Genomic DNA, 19,641 nt, shown 5'->3' on the forward strand with positions numbered 1-19,641 from the left:
GAGACCATCAACATTTCATGTTTCTTAAATCAAAACTTCATGCTATACATGAGAAATGTGATAACCACTGGACAGATATCACCTCATGCTCATATCTGAGAGAGAGAGAGAGAGAGAGAGAGAGAGAGAGAGAGAGAGAGAGAGAGAGAGAGGATCCAAAGTTCTTGACATGTGATACATGAGTTTGACATGTGTACCATTCTACAGCACACCTCCACACATCATACACATGTACATGGAAAAACACACAGATGTACATGCAGGTAATAACTATTTTTACAACTGGGTATGGTGGTACATGCCTTTAATCCTAGTACTTAGGAGGCAAAAACAGGTGGATCTTTGAGTACAAGGGCAGCTTCATCTACAGAGCAAGTTCCAGGATAGCCAAGATTGTGAAACCCCATACTGAAAAGCCAAACCAACCAACCAACCAAACAAACAAATAAATAGATTCTAAAAACTACTTTGGTACAGATTCAGGTAAAGAGTTGCAGAAAATTATCTATTTAAGACCCTGTCTGAAAACAAAACAAAAATCCAAGCACATTAAAATATAGACTAGGGCTGGAGAGATGATTCAGAGGGTAAAAGCACTTGTCATGAAACTCTGACAACTTAATTTAACCTATCGAAAGTACAGTAGAACAAGAGAACTGACTTCCAAAATTTGTACTCTGATCTGCTTGTCTATAACACACCATACACAAATACATATTTATAGCAATAAACAAAAAAAGAAATAAACAACATACGCAACAGAACATAAGGAAAAATCTACCAAGATAAACTCTCGATTCTGAACACCTTTGCTCCAAATGCAAGGGCACCTACATTCATAAAAGAAACTTTACTAAAGCTCAAAGCACACATCACACCCCACAATATAATAGTGGGAGACTTCAACACCACACTCTCATCAATGGAAAGATCATGGAAACAGAAACTAAACAGAGTCACAGTGAAACTAACTTAAGGTATGAACCAAATGGATCTAACAGATATTTATAGAACATTTCATCCTAAAGCAAAACAATACACCTTCTTTCCAGTGCCTTATGGTACCTTCTCCAAAACTGACCATATAATTGGTCACAAAACAAGCCTCAACAAATACAAGAAGATTGAAATAATCCCATGCACCCTATCAGATCACCATGCACTAAGGCTGGTCTTCAATAACAACAAAAACAACAGAAAGCCTACATACAAATAGAAGCTGAACAGCGCTCTCTCTACTCAATGATAATTTGGTCAAAGAAGAAATAAAGAAATTAAAGACTTTTTAGAATTTAATGAAAATGAAGACACATCATACCCAAACTTATGGGACACAATGAAAGCAGTGTTAAGAGGAAATCTCATAGCTCTAAGTGCCTCCAAAAGAAACTGGAGAGAGCTTACACTAGCAGCTTGATAGCACACCTGAAAGCTCTAGAACAAAAAGAAGCAAATTCACCCAAGAGGAGTAGATGGCAGGAAATAATCAAACTCAGGCTGAAATCAACCAAGTAGAAACAAAAAGAACTATACAAAGAATCAATCAAACCAGTAGCTGGTTCTTTGAGAAAACCAACAAGATAGAAAAACCCTTAACCAGACTAACCAAAGTACACAGAGACAGGATCCAAATTAATAAAATAAGAAATGAAAAGGGAGACATAACAATGGAAACCGTGGAACTAAAAAAAAATCACACACACACACACACACAAAGCCGGGCGTGGTGGCGCATGCCTTTAATCTCAGCACTCAGGAGGCAGAGGCAGGTGGATTTCTGAGTTCCGGGACAGCCTGGTCTACAGAGTGAGTTCCAGGACAGCCAGAGCTACACAGAGAAACCCTATCTCGAAAACAAAAACAAACAAAAAAACCCAAAACCAACAACAACAACAACAACAAATCATCAGATCCTACTACAGAAGTTTATACTCAACTAAATTGGAAAATTTGGATGAAATGGGCAATTTTCTAGATACATACCAGATGCCAAAGTTAAAACAGAATCAAATAAACCATCTAAACAGACCCATAACCCCTAAAGAAATAGACATAGTCATTAATAGTCTCCCAACTCCCCCCCCCCCAAAAAAAAAAAGCCCAGGACCAAATGGGTTTAGTGGAGAATACCCTATTAAAAATGGAGTACAGAGCTAAACAAAGAATTTTCAACTAAGGAATATTGAAATGCTGAGAAGCACCTAAAGAAATGTTCAATATCCTTAGTCATTAGGGAAATGTAAATCAAAACAACCCTGAGATTCCACCTCACACCAGTCAGAATGGCTAAAATCAAAAACTCAGGTGACAGCAGATGCTGGCGAGGAGGTGGAGAAAGAGGAACACTCCTTCATTGTTGGTGGGATTGCAAGCTTGTACAACCACTCTGGACATCAGTCTGGCAGTTCCTCAGAAAATTGGACATAGTACTACCTAAGGACTCAGCTATACATCTCCTGGGCATATACCCAGAAGATGATTCAACATGTAATAAGGACACATGCTTTACTATGTTCATAGCAGCCTTATTTATAATAGCCAGGAGCTGGAAAGAACCCAGATGTCCTTCAACAGAAGAATGGATACAGAAAATGTGATACATTTATACAGTGGAGTACAACTTAGCTATTAAAAATAATGAATTCATGAAATCCTTAGGCAAATGGATAGAACTAGAAAATATCATCGTGAGTGAGGTAACCCAATCGCAAAAGAACACACATGGTATGCATTCACTGATTAGTGGACATTAGCTCAAAAGCTCCAAATAACCAGAATACAATTCACAGATCACATGAAGCTCAAGGAGAAGGAAGACTAAAGTGTGGGTGCTTTGGTCCTTCTTAGGAGAAAAAAATAATCACAGGAGGAAATATGGAGATAAACTGTAGAGCACAGACTGAAGGAAAGGCCACCCAGAGACTGTCCCACCTGGGGATCCATCCCATATACAGGTACCAAACCCAGACACTATTGTGGATGCCAAGAAGTGCATGCTTAAAGAAGCTTGATATGGTTGTCTCCTGAGAGGCCCTGTCAGAGCCTTACAAATACAGAGATGGATGTTTGCAGCCAACCATTGGACTTATGGCAGGGTCCCAAATGGAGGAGTTAGAAAAATCATGGAAGGAGATGAAGGGGATTTCAACCCCACAGGAATAACAACAATATCAACCAACCAGTCCCTCAAGAGCTCCCAGGGACTAAGCCATCAACCAAGGAGTACACATGGCTCCAGCTGCATAAGTTGCAGAGGATGGCCTTGTCATGAATCAATGGGAGGAAAGGTCCTTGGTCCTATGAAGGCTCCATATATGCCCCAGTGTAGGGGAACTGAGGGCCGGGAGCTGGGAGTGGATGGGTGGGTGGAAAAACCCTCACAGAAGCAGAGGGAGTTAGAATGGGATAGGGTGTTTGGGGGTGTCCAGGAAAGAGGATAACATTTGAAATGTAAATAAAGAAAATAATTCATTTAAAAAAGGACCTTTGTAATTATATAAGTATTGCATTGATAATTACATTGTAATTACATAAGTACTGCATTGACAGTAGACAACCTTGAGGAGTACTGTCATTTAACAATACCAAGTCTTTCAGTATATTATTGTATTGGTTAGTTTGGGTCATCTTGACAACAACTAGAGTAACCTGAGAAGAGGGACCCTTAATTTAAAAATTGCCTTTATCAGATTGGCCTGTGGGAATATCAGTGGAGGCAATTTCTTGACTAATGATTGATAAGGGAGTGCCAATGTTGATTGTGCCACCCCTGGGCAGGTGGTCTTGGGTGCTATAAAAAAACAGGCTCAGCAAGCCAGTAAGCCAAACTCCTCCATGGCTTCTGTGTGTGTGTGTGTGTGTGTGTGTGTGTGTATGTTTTCTTTTATTTCTTTTAGTACTTTTTAGTAATAATGGGTGAAATTTCTCCTTCCTTAGTTAAATTTTCTCTTACATATTTTATTAAATGTTATGCTATTTTCAATAAATTTGTTTTCCCAATTTCCTTTTGTGCACTGCTGATATAAAAACCAACTGATTTTGTGTTTTGAACATGAACCGAGAAACCTTGCTTGTCCAACTCTGATGTTGAACCTGTTGCTCTGGCTAGAACCAATTCAATGTTGAATAACAGTGGCAAATATTTATCTTATTGTTTCTGTTTTTATGTGGCACACTTTTATTTGTTAACAATGAGTATAACATCTAATTTACAGTTTTAATAAATGCTAATAAATGTTGTAGAAGTCCCCTTCTATTCCTAGTTCTCTAAAGAGAAAGGGAAGAACTATAACAAATATAGGGAGAGAAGGAATTTGACATGTGTCCTAATAAGGAGGAGAATCCTATGAGAAAACAAACTAGTGGATCTGTGTCTACTAGGACTTCAAGTCCATAAGACAGAAATGTATAGCCGGGCGTGGTTGCCCATGCCTTTAATCCCAGCACTTGGGAGGCAGAGGCAGGCAGATTTCTGAGTTCGAGGCCAGCCTGGTCTACAGAGTGAGTTCCAGGATAGCCAGGGCTACACAGAGAAACCCTGTCTCAAAAAACCAAAAAAAAAAAAAAAACCAAAAAAAAAAAAAAAGGGGGGAATGTATGACTTCAAGCCCATAAGACAGGAATGTATTAGGTAAGTTAAAAAGAATGCTAACCATGAGTTCAAGACTTCTGCCTCAATTTTCATAACTGTTATTAAGAAAAAAACATTTTGGGGCTGCAGAGATGGCTCAGTGGTTAAGAGCACTGACTGTTCTTCCAAAGGATCTGAGTTCAATTCCCAGCAACCACATGGTGGCTCATAGCCATCTGTAATGGGATCTGGTACCCTTTTCTGGTATGTTTGAGACAGCTACAGTGTACTCATACAATAAATCTTTAAATTGTTTATTTAAAAAAAAGAATAAAACATTTCAGACAAGTAGGATTCAGACAAAAATGTCTTAAATGCATACCATTCTTAGGAAGTTACTAGAGGGTCTTTTCCAGCAAGATGACAATGAATCAAGACTCTAGACTATAATGGCTACAACTCAGGAGAATAAGTGAAGAAACTAGTGGGGGCCCCTCCCCTAGCCCTCTCACCCCTCATCTGGAAATCAGCTGAACATCAGGCCTAAGGGCGATATCGTATCAGCATTCGATTGTTTTATGGAGTAATACTTAAAATGTGGAGATTTCAAGTGTTTTCATATTATTTCTAAGAGTTCAGAACTCAAGGAGGTGATACAATCTATTCAAAACCTCCTGCAAAAGCAAAACAACAACAACAAAAAACTGTGTAAGAAAAAAAGCAGAATCACATTACACTAGTTCACATTAGCTAAAGAGGGAACAGAACTTACCTAATCGTAATGATGAAATTTATTTTCTGTTAAAATTAACCAATACACAAAACACATACAATGAAATTATGGTTACAATCTTGAACATGGATGTTTGTAACTATGAAAATTTAATAATCAAAAAGAGCCAAATCAATATTGTCTAATATCAATTGTTAATACAATAAAAGGGCCAACTTTAGCTAGGTGTGGTAGCCCACATTTTTGAAGACCAACACAAGGGAGCACAGGCAGGAGGATCATAACCTCAGACTGGAGTATAAAACAAGACCCTGTCTCAAAGCAGAAAAAGAATAAAAATAAAAAGAATTACACTTCATTAAAAATTAGAAAAGTCCCCTGGAGCTTGTGTCTCTAGCTGCATATGTATCAGAAGATGGCCTAGTCGGCCATCACTGGGAAGACAGGCCACTTGGTATTGCAAACTTTATATGCCCCAGTACAGGGGAATACCAGCGCCATGAAGTGGGAGTGGGTGGGTAGGGGAGTGGGAGGGTCTGGGGGACTTTTGGGATAGCATTTGAAATGTAAATGAAGAAAATACCTAATTAAAAAATAAAAAAAGAATACTAAAAGAAAAAAATTAGAAAAACAACAAAAGAAACAATAATAACCACATTGTGGAGAATTGAAGTGGGATGGTATTAGTGACCATCATCTTTGCAACAACAAGATAAAATAACAACAATAACAATAGAGTTTGGGTTGTTTGGTTCGTTTGTTTAAGACAGGATCTCACTATATAGCCTTAGTTGGCCTGGAATTTATATAGATTCACCTGCCTCTGCCTCCTTTGTACTAGGATTAAAGGCATGTACTGCTATACCCAGGAATAGATTACCATGTTTTAATGAGCAAATTAATCTATACAAACATTTAAATGAAATATTGTAATTCTGAAAAGACTTTTATGGCAGGAAGGCAAGAGTTACATCTCCATGGTAAATGTTTGCCTAGTATTAATGAGGCCCTGGGTTCCATCGTTAGCAACAGTAAAAAAAAAAAAGTTTAGGTAGCAACAGAGAAGTATCTATAAAAATCTCTAAATTTCGTAACATTTGGTCTTTGTTTTAGAACATACCAGTGAAACAGAAACTAGCAGTGTAACACAATTTGGAAAATATGGTCCAACACTATGGTGATATAGCTAAATAAAGAGACTGAAGCTTCCTAGACTTTTACAATACCCAAAATGATAAAGACATAAATTTTATTAAAGCTGTTAAGAAATAGAATACTATTAGTGTCTTACTAATGAGAAAAATTAAAATGAAACAGTGTTGTGGGAAATAATAAAAAGAACAGCAAGTTCCCATTCTACCCCGGGCACCAGTGGGCCACATGGGTATTCTTATCTTAGCAGGCTGTCTGGCCCAGGGCTCCCAAGATGTCTCCACCTGATTCGCTAAGTTCCCTTGGCGGGTTGTTGCCACACCAGCCCCATGCAATAACGGCCCACCTCATGGTTAGCTGTCACAATTCCCAGTAACCCAGTAAAATCAAGAATCTAGAAGCTTATAATTAACCAGTCAAATTTATATATCAATAAATTCTCAATTCACAAGATGCCCACACAATAATTTCAGGGCCAGTTGATAATGGTACAAGCTGCCCACCTGGATTAGGCAAGTTACCCCAATTATTCTATCCCTATATGATATTATAGGGATAGACCTGTGACTATTTAAAGCCACGCTGAATCTGAATCATCCTGTTCATCCTTCATTTTGCTTCCTCTCCCTTCTCCTGTGTCACTCCCTGTCTCTGCAACTCTTAGCTCTGCCTCCCTTTACCCTGACCATTCACAGGCTTCCTACTGCATTAATATTTAAATTAATTGGACAGGGAAAATCCTGCCACCATCAATTCTATGACTAGGCATTAGTCCATCAATAATAACATCTCTGTCATACTTACTCTGAGCTTTTTTGGGCTTGTATGGATTGGAAGCAAGTATAGAGTACCCGGCCAGTCTATTAAAAAAGTAGAAAGGAAATGTCATACATAAAAGGATTAATTTTGTATTAATTTTTCCTGAGACATAATATCTGTACATCTTTACAAAGTATATTATAGTATTCAATCCACAATCATATAGTATACAATGTATAATAATTGACTCAGTATGACAAGCATTTATCTTCAACCATTCAATCACTTTTGTATTGGACATTTTATAGCAATTTAATACACTCTAACCTAAAACCAAGAAATGATTCCTTACCTTCCTCCAGTCTTAGCTCAATAACCCTTCTCATTGAAAACTCCCCTGAAAATCCTACAAAAATTGTAAAGATTTTTCTCTATTTTGTGTCTACTTTGTATACACACACACATACATACACACACACACACACACATACATGTCTGTATATGCATACATTTAAACATATACTACCTTTGTATTTTTGTCTTCTATGAAACAGGAAAAAATAAGTCCCACAAAGCCTTGATCCATCATTTGGTACATGGCTTGTGTACGAACATCTGAAATATAAATAAAAGCATTCTGTTAAATGGGCTGGGCTTAGTGGCATGCACCTTTAATCCCAGCACTCTGGAGGCAGAAGCAGGCATATCTTTCAGTTCCAGGCCAGCCCTGTCTACAAAGTGTGTTCCAAGGACAACCAGGGGTACACAGAGAAACCCTGTCTTAGAGGGAGGTTAAGGAGGAATCTTATTTAACAGATTTTATCCAGAGATAACAGTAATGTCTATCAATTATCCTATCAACATTCATATTCCATAGGAAAATAGGGATATACTGTAATAATATGAATGTTAGAGCATATTTTGCCAAGTTAAAGAAATGTTATGAAAAGTTTGCTATTAAGTAGTAACTCCAAGCTGCTTAGCCCAAGAGTGTCCCTACTCTGAAATGAAACAGAAAAAAATTGAAAACTTCAACTACCCCCAAAACTTGATAACTCCATCTAGGACTAGAAGATAGGCTTTGGAAGTGACAAAAATATTTTTTAGAATAAAAGCCTTTTGATGACTGTGATATGTTATGGAGGAGAAATGGTATAAACACTTACCAACATGTGACGGCCAAACAGTTATATGAGGGTGGGAATGATACCAGCCAACTACTCTCATGGGACGACCTGTTAGTTCAGCCAACCTGTATGTTTGTCAAGGTATTTTCAAAATAAAAAAAATCTTTATGCTTATAATAAAGGGTCAAAATACATAATTAATAGTGAAATAAGGTTCATGACCAGAACTGCCAATGTTATTCTTTAAAGTCAGTCTTTTCTTTAAATATAATTTGTATTTCTATTACATTATCTTATTCTAATTGTGCAAATGTTTGGTCATCCAAATCTTTCCATTCTCTGCAAAGAAGCTTGTTTCAACCTTCAGGATTCTTTTATATTTTCAACTTGAGAATCTTCTGACTTCTCTGTCTACTCCCACTTTTGGTAAAGAAATATAATAAAAGTGTGTGTGTGTGTGTACATGTCCAGTGGTTCTCAACCTTCCTAATGATGCAACCCTTTAATACAGTGCCTTGTGTTGTAGTGATCCTCAACCATAAAATTATCTTTTTGCTACTTAATAACTATAATTGTACTTTATAAATCACAGTTCAGTTTCTCCTATCCTGTAAAATGCTGCCTAGTTTTCCTACAAATTACCTATATTAAAACATAACCAATGACTGACATTTTGACTTAAATGAGTGTACCACATAATTTTGATTTACATATCCTTGATGGCTATATATTAAACACTTTAAAAATATTTATTGGCTGGCCACATTTCTTTTATAAAATAAGATCTATTTATTTTTATATTATGAAGTAACTACAGAGGTTTCTTCTTTTGAGAACGTGAGTTATTAAAGAGAATTTAATACCATATGAATAAAAGTGTAATTGAGGGACTGAAGAGGTTAAAAGCAGTGTCTGCTCTTGCAGAGGGCCTGGGTTCAATTCCCAGCACCCAAATAGCAGCTAACAGCCATTTGTCACTCCATTGCCTAAGAGATTTGATGCCTTCTTCCGGCCTCCAAGACATTGTATGCACATGGTGAATAAATATGCATGCAGGCAAAACACCCATACGGATTAAAAAATGTAATTGATAATGAAAGTGAAAAACCCAAGTGAAGTACCACTGGTTCAAATGGCCATTCTAACTGTACTGAGATGTATAAAGTTGGAAACTGGGCTATTGTTTGAGTGGCTAGCTTAAACTACCTGGGGAGGTTTATGAATTAGAATAAAGTGATTTATTTTTTTAAAAGAGAGTACTGTCTACTCAGTTCATTGATTGGCTGGGTTTCCTGGTGCTTAATTCTTGCAATTCTTTATACTTTCCAGATATTAACTGCTTGTCTAAAGTAGAGCCAACAAAGATCTTCTCCCATTCTGTGTATACATAGGTACAGGTCATAGAACTAGAAGTGGAACCACAAAAGGGGAAAAGAGGTGCTGAGGGAGGGTATATGAAGGTATAACAAAACATATAGGACATGAAAACAGAAAAGGCTAACTGGAGGTATAGGAATATTGGAAGAAGGGGAAAGAGCAACAAAAATAAATTGTTTTAAAGTGCAATAAAAAAAACTAATTGTATGCTGATTTTTAAAAATATTAAAAGAAAAACATACTCAGAGGCTGGAGAGATTACTTAGTGGTTAAAGACCACTGGCTACTTTTTCAGAGAACTGAGGTTTGATTCTTAGCATCTGCATAGAAACTCACAACCATCTGTAACTTCAGTTCCAAGAGATCCAACACCCTTTTCTAGCCTTCATGGGCACCAGGCACACATAAAGCTCAGATATACACGCAGGCAAAACACTCACATACATAAAATTAAGTGTGTATGTATGAGTGGTGTGCACACATACACACACCCTACATACACTACATTTTATACAACTAAGCCTGAGAACCAATACAAGAGTTTTTGAGCTAGGATCTCACCATGTAGGCAAGGCAGGCCTCAAATTTGCAATCCTCCTGCCTCTGTTTGCCACATGCTGAAATTACAGATGGAACCACCACTCCTTGCTTTAATGCTTTTAATGTTCAAATGACAAGAAAATTTTGCTTATTCTTTTAGCCTATCTCTTAAGCCATAGATTGAGAAGAATGTATCACATGGTAGTGAAGCGTAGATGTGGCAATCTGTTTAAGATGTTTAGCTCTGTGCCTGCCTCTCAGTAAATGCTTGACAAATTTAACTATAATGGTGAAATACAGTCTTGTATCCAATCATTACCTGTTTGAAAATGAACTAGTTTCCACTTGAATATAAGTAATCTCAATAATAAACAGCCTTTTCATAACTATAAGAATTTTATATGGGCAGTTATTTGTTTTTAAAATACAGAATGACAATGTTCGATAGATGGGAAACAAAGTAAGCCTGTGAGATGACTTCCAGACTACACAGAATATGGAAGGAAAACTGAAGTCAAGCCTTAGAAGTAAGGAAAACCTCCTATACTCAGTTATTCTGCTCCATACAGTTCACCATGAAAAGGCTCAGATGCTCTCCAAGTTGTTTAACATCAGCTTAGAAGTGAGCTCATGGATCTATACAGCAATACAGAAAAACCTAGAGGATAAGGACATCAAACCCCACATTATCAAAGAAGAACACATTTGTGATTGTCAAGGGTTAGTTATGGCAGGAAAAAGTTGGGTGTGTGTATGAAATGTAGAATGTAGAATGAGAAAATGGTGTTTAATCTTTAAACTTTTATTATTTTTTATTATATTTTTATTAGATATTTTCTTCATTTACATTTCAAATGCTATCCTGAAAGTCCCCATACCCTCCCCCCACTTCCCTACCCACCCATTCCCATTTTTTGGCCCTGGCATTCTCCTGTACTGGGGCATATAAAGTTTGCAAGTCCAATGGGCCTCTCTTCCCAGTGATGGCCAACTAGGCCATCTTCTGATACATATGCAGCTAGAGACACGAGCTCCGGGGGTACTGGTTAGTTCATATTTTTGAACTTTTATTATTATTGTGTGTATGATTTGTTGTACCTTTAAGTGGGTTCTTAGGATAGAATTCAAGTCATCAGGCTTCTGTGGAAAGCACATGGAACTATCTTGCTGATCCCCAGTTTTGAAAGTTGATTATTTCAGAGGTTATATATATCATGTGACAAAGTAGCACAGAACTTTAAATAGTCTATCACTGTCAATTTCTTATCTTTTTTAATGCCATAAATTTGTAATATAGAGCTAACAGATAAAATAGGTCAAGGTTACAAAGACACTCTCTGTATTATTTTTGTAAATTCTAATAAATTTATAAAGATTTCAGACACAGAATTTTTGTAAATATAAAGGGCAGTCAGGATTAATAAGTTAATATAAAAATATAAAACGAACCACAATTATATTGGGGAGCACATATATACTTACTCTAAGTAAATAGGAAAAATTACCACCCTTTTTGCAAAAAAGATAATTTATATATATATAAAATACCTATATTAACAAAAAAGATTATCAAACCAATATAAAAACAAAGGAAATAACCAGATAATATTGTAAAAAATATTATTAGCTCTTAAAAATAAAAACCTCATTTTAAACTGCACATAATGGTACACATCTTTTATCACAGAGGCAGATGGATCTCTTTGAGTCTGAAAGAAACCTGGTCTACACAGTGAGTTCCAGGCCAATAACAGTTACATAGTGAGACCTTGTCTCAAAAAGATAAAAACCAAAAAACATCAACAAGAAAAACCTAAGTTTACTCATAAAAAAGAAAAAAAATAAAAGTGTGTTCCAAGGTAGCCAGAGCTACATAGTGAGACCTGTCTTTAAAATAAGTAAATAAACAAATAAATAAAAACAAAATTAAAAGTTGAAAGAAATGAAACTATTTTATTTTTGAAACAGAGTGTCACTATATCCCCCAGGCTGGCCTCTACCTTGTAAGTACTGGGGCTACAGAAATGTGCCATCATACTCTATTTTTGCTGGGCACATTAGCAATAGTGAAACACAGAAGAATTAAATAGATGAGCTATCAAATTTGGGGGTCTGTCCTGTTATTCAAGCCCCAGCTTCATATAGATGTGGAGCCTTGTAGTAGCTGACTGGCAACCAGTTTGCTTTGAATCTTCATAAAGTAATTGATAGCGTTCATGGCCAAGCTTTTCTTCTCTATCGAGATTATCACATTTTTTGGGGATTCAGTAGAATGTGTATGTAGGTGCATATTCTAAGAAATGTTAGCAAAGTTTTCAAAGTTTTGGTTGGTAAAAATATATCTGATAAAGAAGTATGTCAACAATTGAGTATGTTGAATTCTTTAATTCCTTCAATAAATAACCTTGCAAAAATTGAAAGGCAAGGAAGTAGGCCAGGCTAAAAGAAACTGGTGGTAATTCTTCCACCCTAATATGGGATTCTGATTGACAATTAAAGCTTGTACTTTCTGGTGACAGAGTTGCTACACAGGGGCTAGAGAGGTGCCTTAGTGGTTAAGAGTCTATACTGTACTTGCAGAAGCTGCGGGTTTAGTTACCAGCAAGACCATATCAGGCAATTCAAACCTGCCTGCAACTTAGCCCTACAGGATCCAATGCCCTCTTCTGGACTTTTTAGGCACCTTTATTCACATATGGTACACATACCTACACATAAAATAATAAAATACATATTTTAAGATTGTTGCTTATAATACCCAAATATTGCCAGGAGAGAGCTGGTCTCCCAGGAGTGCTGGCACCCCTGTGAGCACAGGTAAGACCACCACTTCTGCTCTGAGGGACATGCCCGGAGACCTCAGGACACAGGAATCAAGGAGCAGCCTGGGACAGAATCCTTCAGGTTTCTATCTGTGCCCTGGAGCTGACCCTGTGCCAAAGCTTTCCATATCCAAATTCCTCCCAGAGAGAAGTGGTCTCCCAGGAGTACTGACACACAGGCTTGCAGGAGGGAAAAGCCACAGTCAGAGACAGCAAGACCAACAAACACCAGAGATATCCAGATGAAGAGAGGCAAGGGCAAAAACATAAACAACAGAAACCAAGATTACTTGGCATCATCAGAACACAATTCTTCCACCAAAGCAAGTCATAGATACACCATCACAATGGAAAAGCAGGACTAGGATCTAAAATCATTTCTCAAGATGATAATAGAGGACTTTAAGAAAGACATAACTCCCTTAAAGAAATACATAAGAACACAGGTAAACAGCTAGAAGCCCTTAAAGAGGAAACACAAATATGACTTAAAGAACTACAGGAAAACACAACAAAACAACCCAAGATTTAAAAATGGAAGTAGAAACAATAAAGATATCACAAAGGGAGACAGCCCTGGAGACAGAAAACCTAGGAAAGAGATCAGAAGTCACAGATGCAAGCATCACCAAGAAAATACAAGTGATAGAAGAGAGAATATCAGGTGCAGAAGATACCAGAGAAAACATGGACACAACAGCCAGAGAAAATACAAAATGCAAAAAGATCCTAACCCAAAACATCCAGGAAATCCAGGACACAATGAGAAGACCAAACCTAAGGATAATAGGTATAGAAGACAGCAAAGACTCCCAACTTAAAGGGGCCAGTAAGTATCTTCAACAAAATTATAGACGAAAACTTTCCTAACCTAAAGAAAGAGATGCTCATGAGCATAGAAGATGCTCATGAGCATAGAAGAAGCCTACAGAACTCCAAATAGACTGGACCAGAAAAGAAATTCCTCCTGCCACATAATAGTCAAAACACCAAATGCACTAAACAAAGAAAGAATAGTAAAAGCAGTAAGGGAAAAAGGTCAAGTAGCATATAAAAGCAGACGTATCAGAATTACACCAGATTTCTTACCAGAGACTATGAAATCTAGAAGATTCTGGGCAGATGTCACACAGAAACTAAGAACATAAATGCCAGCCTAAACTACTATACTCAGCAAAATTCTCAATTACCATAGATGGAGAAACCAAGATATTTCATTACAAAACCAAATTCACACAATATCTTTCCACAAATCCTGCCCTACAAAGGATAATAGATTGAAAATACCAATACAAGGAGGGAAACTGTACCCCAGAAAAAGCCAGAAATTAATCTTTCAACAAACCCAAAAGAAGATAGCCACATAAACATTATTCCACCTCTAACAACAAAAATAACAGGAAGTAACAGTCACTTGCCCTTAATATCTCTTAATATCAATGGACTCAATTTCCCAATAAAAAGACATATACTAACAGACCAGATACGTAAACAGGAACCAACATTTTGCTGCATACAGGAAATGCACCTCAGTGATAAAGACAGACAGTTCCTCAGAGTAAAAGGGTAGAAAACAATTTTCCAAGCAAATGGTCCCAAGAAACAAGCTGGAGTAGCCATTCTAACATCGAATAAAATTGACTTTCAACCCAAAGTTATGAAGAAGGATAAGGAAGGACATTTCATACTGGTCAAAAGAAAAAAAAATCTACCAAGATGAACTCTCAATTCTGAATATGTATGCTTTAAATGCAATGGCACTCACATTCATAAAAGAAACTTATTGGGGGCTGGTTGAGAGCACTGACTGTTCTTCTGTAGGTCCTGAGTTCAAATTCCAGCAACCACACAGTGGCTCACAGCCATCTGTATTGAGATTGGATGCCCTCTTCTGGTGTGTCTGAAAACAGCTACAGTGTACTTACATATAATAAATAAATAAAGAAATCTTAAAAGAAAATAATCTGATGCTGTGTCTGAAGACAGCTACAGTGTACTCACATACATAAGTAATTTATAATTTCTTCTGGTGTTGTCTGAAGACAGCTACAGTGTACTCACATACATAAATAAATCTTTTTTTTAAACAAAACTGAAGCTCAAAGCACACATTGCACCACACACAAAAATAGTGGGAGACTTCAACATCCCACTCTCATCAACGGACAGATCATAGAAACAGAAACTAAACAGAGATACAGTAAAACTAACAAGTGATGGACCAAATGGATTTAACATATATTTATATAACATTTCATCCTAAAACAAAAGAATATACCTTTTTTTAAGCACCTCATGGTACATTCTCCAAAACTGACCATATAATCGGTCACAAAACAGGCCTCAACAGATACAAGAAGATTGAAATAATCCCATGCATCCTATCAGATCACCATGCACTAAGGCTGGTCTTCAATAACAACAAAAACAACAGAAAGCCTACATACAAATGGAAACTGAACAACACTCTTCTCAATGATACCTTGGTCAAGGAAGGAATAAAGAAAGAAATTGAGGACTTTTTGGAGTTTAATGAAAATGAAGCCACAACATACCCAAACTTATGGGACACAATGAAAGCATTTCTAAGAGGAAAACCTATAGCTCTGAGTGCCTCCAGAAAGAAACTGGAGAGAGCAGACACTACCAGCTTAACAGCACACCTGAAAGGTCTAGAACAAAAAGAAGCAAATACACCCAAGAGGAGTAGACGGCAGGAAATAATCAAACTCAGGGCTAAAATCAACCAAGTAGAAATGAAAGGAACTATACAAAGAATCAACAAAACCAAGAGCTGGTTCTTTGAGAAAATCTTTCTTTCTTCCTTATCACATATAGGCTAACAGGCTAACAGGAGTATTTTATTGACTGATGATTTACTATTGCAAGTGCCATCCCTGAACAGCTGGAATAAGAAATCAATCTGCACAAGATAGTAATTCTACTCCTTCATGACCTCTTCTTCAGTGCCTGCCTCCAAGTTCATGTTTGATTTCCTGTCTTGACTACCATTCATAATGTGCTGTAAGATATAAGATGAAATAAACTCTTTCTTCTCTAAGAAATAAATAAATAAAAAGAAAAGAAAAAAGGTTCAGAGCTAGTAATGACAAAAAAAAGAAAAGATTGTTGCATTACACCTATCACCATGATGTAAAATGAAGTAAACTATATTTTAATAATTTAAGAAGCTTTATACTCTAACAAAATTTGTAGAGGTGGCTAATAATATGGTCCTGCAGTTTAAATATACAGAAATGATGAATATCAATGCAATCAAGTTTCAATGCTCCAACTGATACAGCAGAGCGACTTACTATGTGTTCAGAAACCCTGCAATGAATGACTGCTACATTCGGCTAAGAAAGCAGCAGTGATGACATTACCTAGATAAAAAGCTACTATTGTCCTAAAGGAACAGATTTCATAGTTGACAGAAAATGCATAAAACTAAAGACAAAAAAACAAAAACAAACAAACAAACAAACAAGCCTATAGGAGGTAATGAAGAGATGTCTGGCTGCTCTTCCAGAGGACCCAAATGCATAGACTCCAACTCCAGGGGAATCTGATACCCTCTTCTAGGCCTCCTTGGGCCTTAGGCATACACGTGGCATATATATATGCAGGCAAAACAAATATATACTTAAAACAAACACAGCTTTTTTTTTTAAAAAGGATAGTGGCAACTTTTCATGATTATTTTATGTAATTTCTTAAATATTTGATAAATTTGTGTCAACAGTCCAACTAAAAGCTAAAAATTGTTTCAAAATAATATAAACACACAAAGCATAAATATACTTGAATATTGAAATATTATATGAGAGTATATAGTAAGAGAGTATATTTTTATGTATAAGTAATCCATGATCTTTGAAAAAGAGGTAGTTTTTTTAAAAAGATTTATTTATTTTATGTATGTGAGTACACTGTGGCTGTCTTCAGACACACCAGAAGAGGGCATTGGATCCCATTACAGATAGCTGTGTGCCATTATATGATTGCTTGGAATTGAACTCAGGACCTCTGGAAGAGCAGTCAGTGCTCAGAACCCCTGAGCCATATCTCCAGCCCCCTAAAAGTATTTTTAAAGGTTGTATACAATCTAGAACATTCTATATCTTACTCATTATTTCAAAGTATTATAAAATATAAAATTTGAAATATGTAAAGAAAATATAGATATCAACAAAATATATAAATATATAAAAATCTTAAATCCTAAAATCTAGACACAGGAAGAAGAAAGTAAAATTATTGCTTCTGTATTTCCTGTCTGACTGGAAGACTGTACTCCAAGTAATAAGAACATATTGGTGGCACATGCCTTTAATCCTAGTAGCACTTGGAGGCAGAGGCAGGTTGATTTGAGTTCAAGGCCAGCCTCATCTGCAAAGCAAGTTCCAGGACAGTCAAGACTACACAGAAAATGTCTTGAAAAAAAAAAAAGAAGAACAGATATTGATGGTACAAAGTATTTTGTTACTGAATTTCACTAAATTATTAACATAGAAATGTTAAATTCAATATTAACAATTTATTATAAAATGGACCTATCCCATAATCAGCCTCCAAATGCTGACACCGTTGCATACACTAGCAAGATTTTGCTGAAAGGACCCAGATATAGCTGTCTCTTGTGAGACTATGCCGGGGCCTAGCAAACACAGAAGTGAATGCTCACAGTCAGCTATTGGATGGATCACAGGGCTCCCAATGGAGGAGCTAGAGAAAGTACCCAAGGAGCTGAAGGGGTCTGCAACCCTATAGGTGGAACAACATTATGAACTAACCAGTACCCCCTGGAACTCATGTCTCTAGCTGCATATGTATCAGAAGATGGCCTAGTCGGTCATCAGTGGAAAGAGAGGCCCATTGGTCTTGCAAACTTTATATGCCTCAGTATAGGGGAACACCAGGGCCAAGAAGTGGAAGTGGGAGAGTAGAGGAGTGGGTGGGGAGGGTATGGGGAACATTTGGGGTAGCATTGGAAATGTAAATAAAGAAAATACCTAATTAAAATAAAATAAAATAAAAAAATAAAGTGGACCTATAGATACAAAAAAGTAAATTTTAAATATAGATAGTATACATGAACAGTGTAAACTTTGAAAAATATACAAAAAATCTAGGTATGAGGTCTGTTGGCTGATACCTGCAATCCCAGCACTCAAATAGAGGCCAAACCAGACAGTATAAGACCTCTTCTTAAAAACCCCAAAATAACAAGGTACAAAAATTATTTAAAAATTCATTTTCTCCAGTCTTGTGCATGGATAGAGCCAGGATACTTAGTCCAGTAGAACAATAAACCACCAGAGGCACTGATGCAAGTTCAACTTGCCATAGGTAAGGCATACAATTCAGACTACAGGAAAATAAATCATTCTTTGGTTATCTTTAGCATGGAATTACATGTTAAGTTCTCCAAATTGCATTTTCTGAGGAAAAGTTTCATAAACTAATCTTTTCAAGGATAAGATAGTGAACAACCTAGAAATTAGAAAAACTGGAATAGTAAGAAGGAATAGAGAGTCAATATGTAAGATATATGATGGGAGGAAAAGGGACTGCCTATAAAGCTCACTGTTATTGTTTTTTACCCTAAGACCTATGAATATTTATGAGCAGGACCATCTAAAACTTTTATTTCTTCCAATAAAAGAAACAGGAAGAAATGAAATTCTAATGAACCTGGGATGAAGAGATGGATCAGTTCACAAAGTACTTGCCTTGTAAGTGCAAGGTCTTGCAATCCATGCCCAGAACTCATAATCCAGTCAGAATGGCTATCAAGTAAACAAATAATGGGTCTGGATAGATGGCTCAGTGGTTAAAATTGTTTGTTGCTCTTGAAGAGGACCCAGGTTCAATTCCCAGCACCTATATGGTGACTCACAGCCATTTATCTGTAACTCAAGTTCTAGGGGATCTAAATGACTTCTGATCTCTACAGACACAAGGTACATATATGATATAAAGACATACATTCAAGAAAAACATTCATATAAATAAAATAAAACTTAATTTAAAAATGAAAACAATTAATCCCAGCACTTGGGAGGCAGAAACAGGCGGATTTCTGAGCTCGAGGCCAGCCTAGTCTAGAGTGAGTTCCAGGACAGCCAGGGCTACACAGAAAAACCCTGTCTTGAAAAACCAAAATAATAATAATAGAAATAATAATAAATAAAAAAATGAAAACAAATGCTAGAAAGGTTATAGGGGAAAGGAACTATTATTGGTGGGAGTGTAAACTGGTACCATGATGATGGAAATCAGTATTAAAGTTCCTCAAATATATAACTCAAATATAACTACAATAAGACACAGCTATACCATTCCCAGGAATATACTCCAAAAAATCCATAACCTAATACTGAGATACTTGTACACTCATGTTCATTGATGCTCCATTCATAATAACAAGGAAATAAAGCAGCCTAGATGCCATCAATCAATGAATAGATAATTAAAATATGGTATAAACACACAACAAAATCATTATTGATCTTTTAGGATTTGTAAGTAAACAGAGTTAGAAAATATTATATTGAA

At 36.5% G+C, this 19,641-nt stretch overlaps 1 protein-coding gene across 4 annotated transcripts in view; it reads right to left on the reverse strand.

Moving 5' to 3' along the window:
* Brcc3 (BRCA1/BRCA2-containing complex subunit 3) overlaps positions 1-19,641 on the reverse strand; it is a 38,074-nt gene that overhangs the window by 10,980 nt on the left and 7,453 nt on the right. For all 4 annotated transcript variants that reach the window (XM_085838315.1, XM_085838316.1, XM_085838314.1 and 1 more), the window contains exons 5-7: positions 8,381-8,467; positions 7,741-7,829; positions 7,260-7,315 (exon numbers count right to left, since the gene is read on the reverse strand). In XM_085838315.1, the coding sequence (XP_085694441.1) occupies positions 7,260-7,315; positions 7,741-7,829; positions 8,381-8,467 (232 nt within the window). The remainder of the gene's footprint in view (positions 1-7,259; positions 7,316-7,740; positions 7,830-8,380; positions 8,468-19,641) is intronic.

Source organism: Mus caroli, unplaced genomic scaffold, assembly GCF_978045245.1.
Source record: "Mus caroli unplaced genomic scaffold, Mus_caroli_1 scaffold_5, whole genome shotgun sequence".
Taxonomy (NCBI): Eukaryota; Metazoa; Chordata; class Mammalia; order Rodentia; family Muridae; genus Mus; species Mus caroli.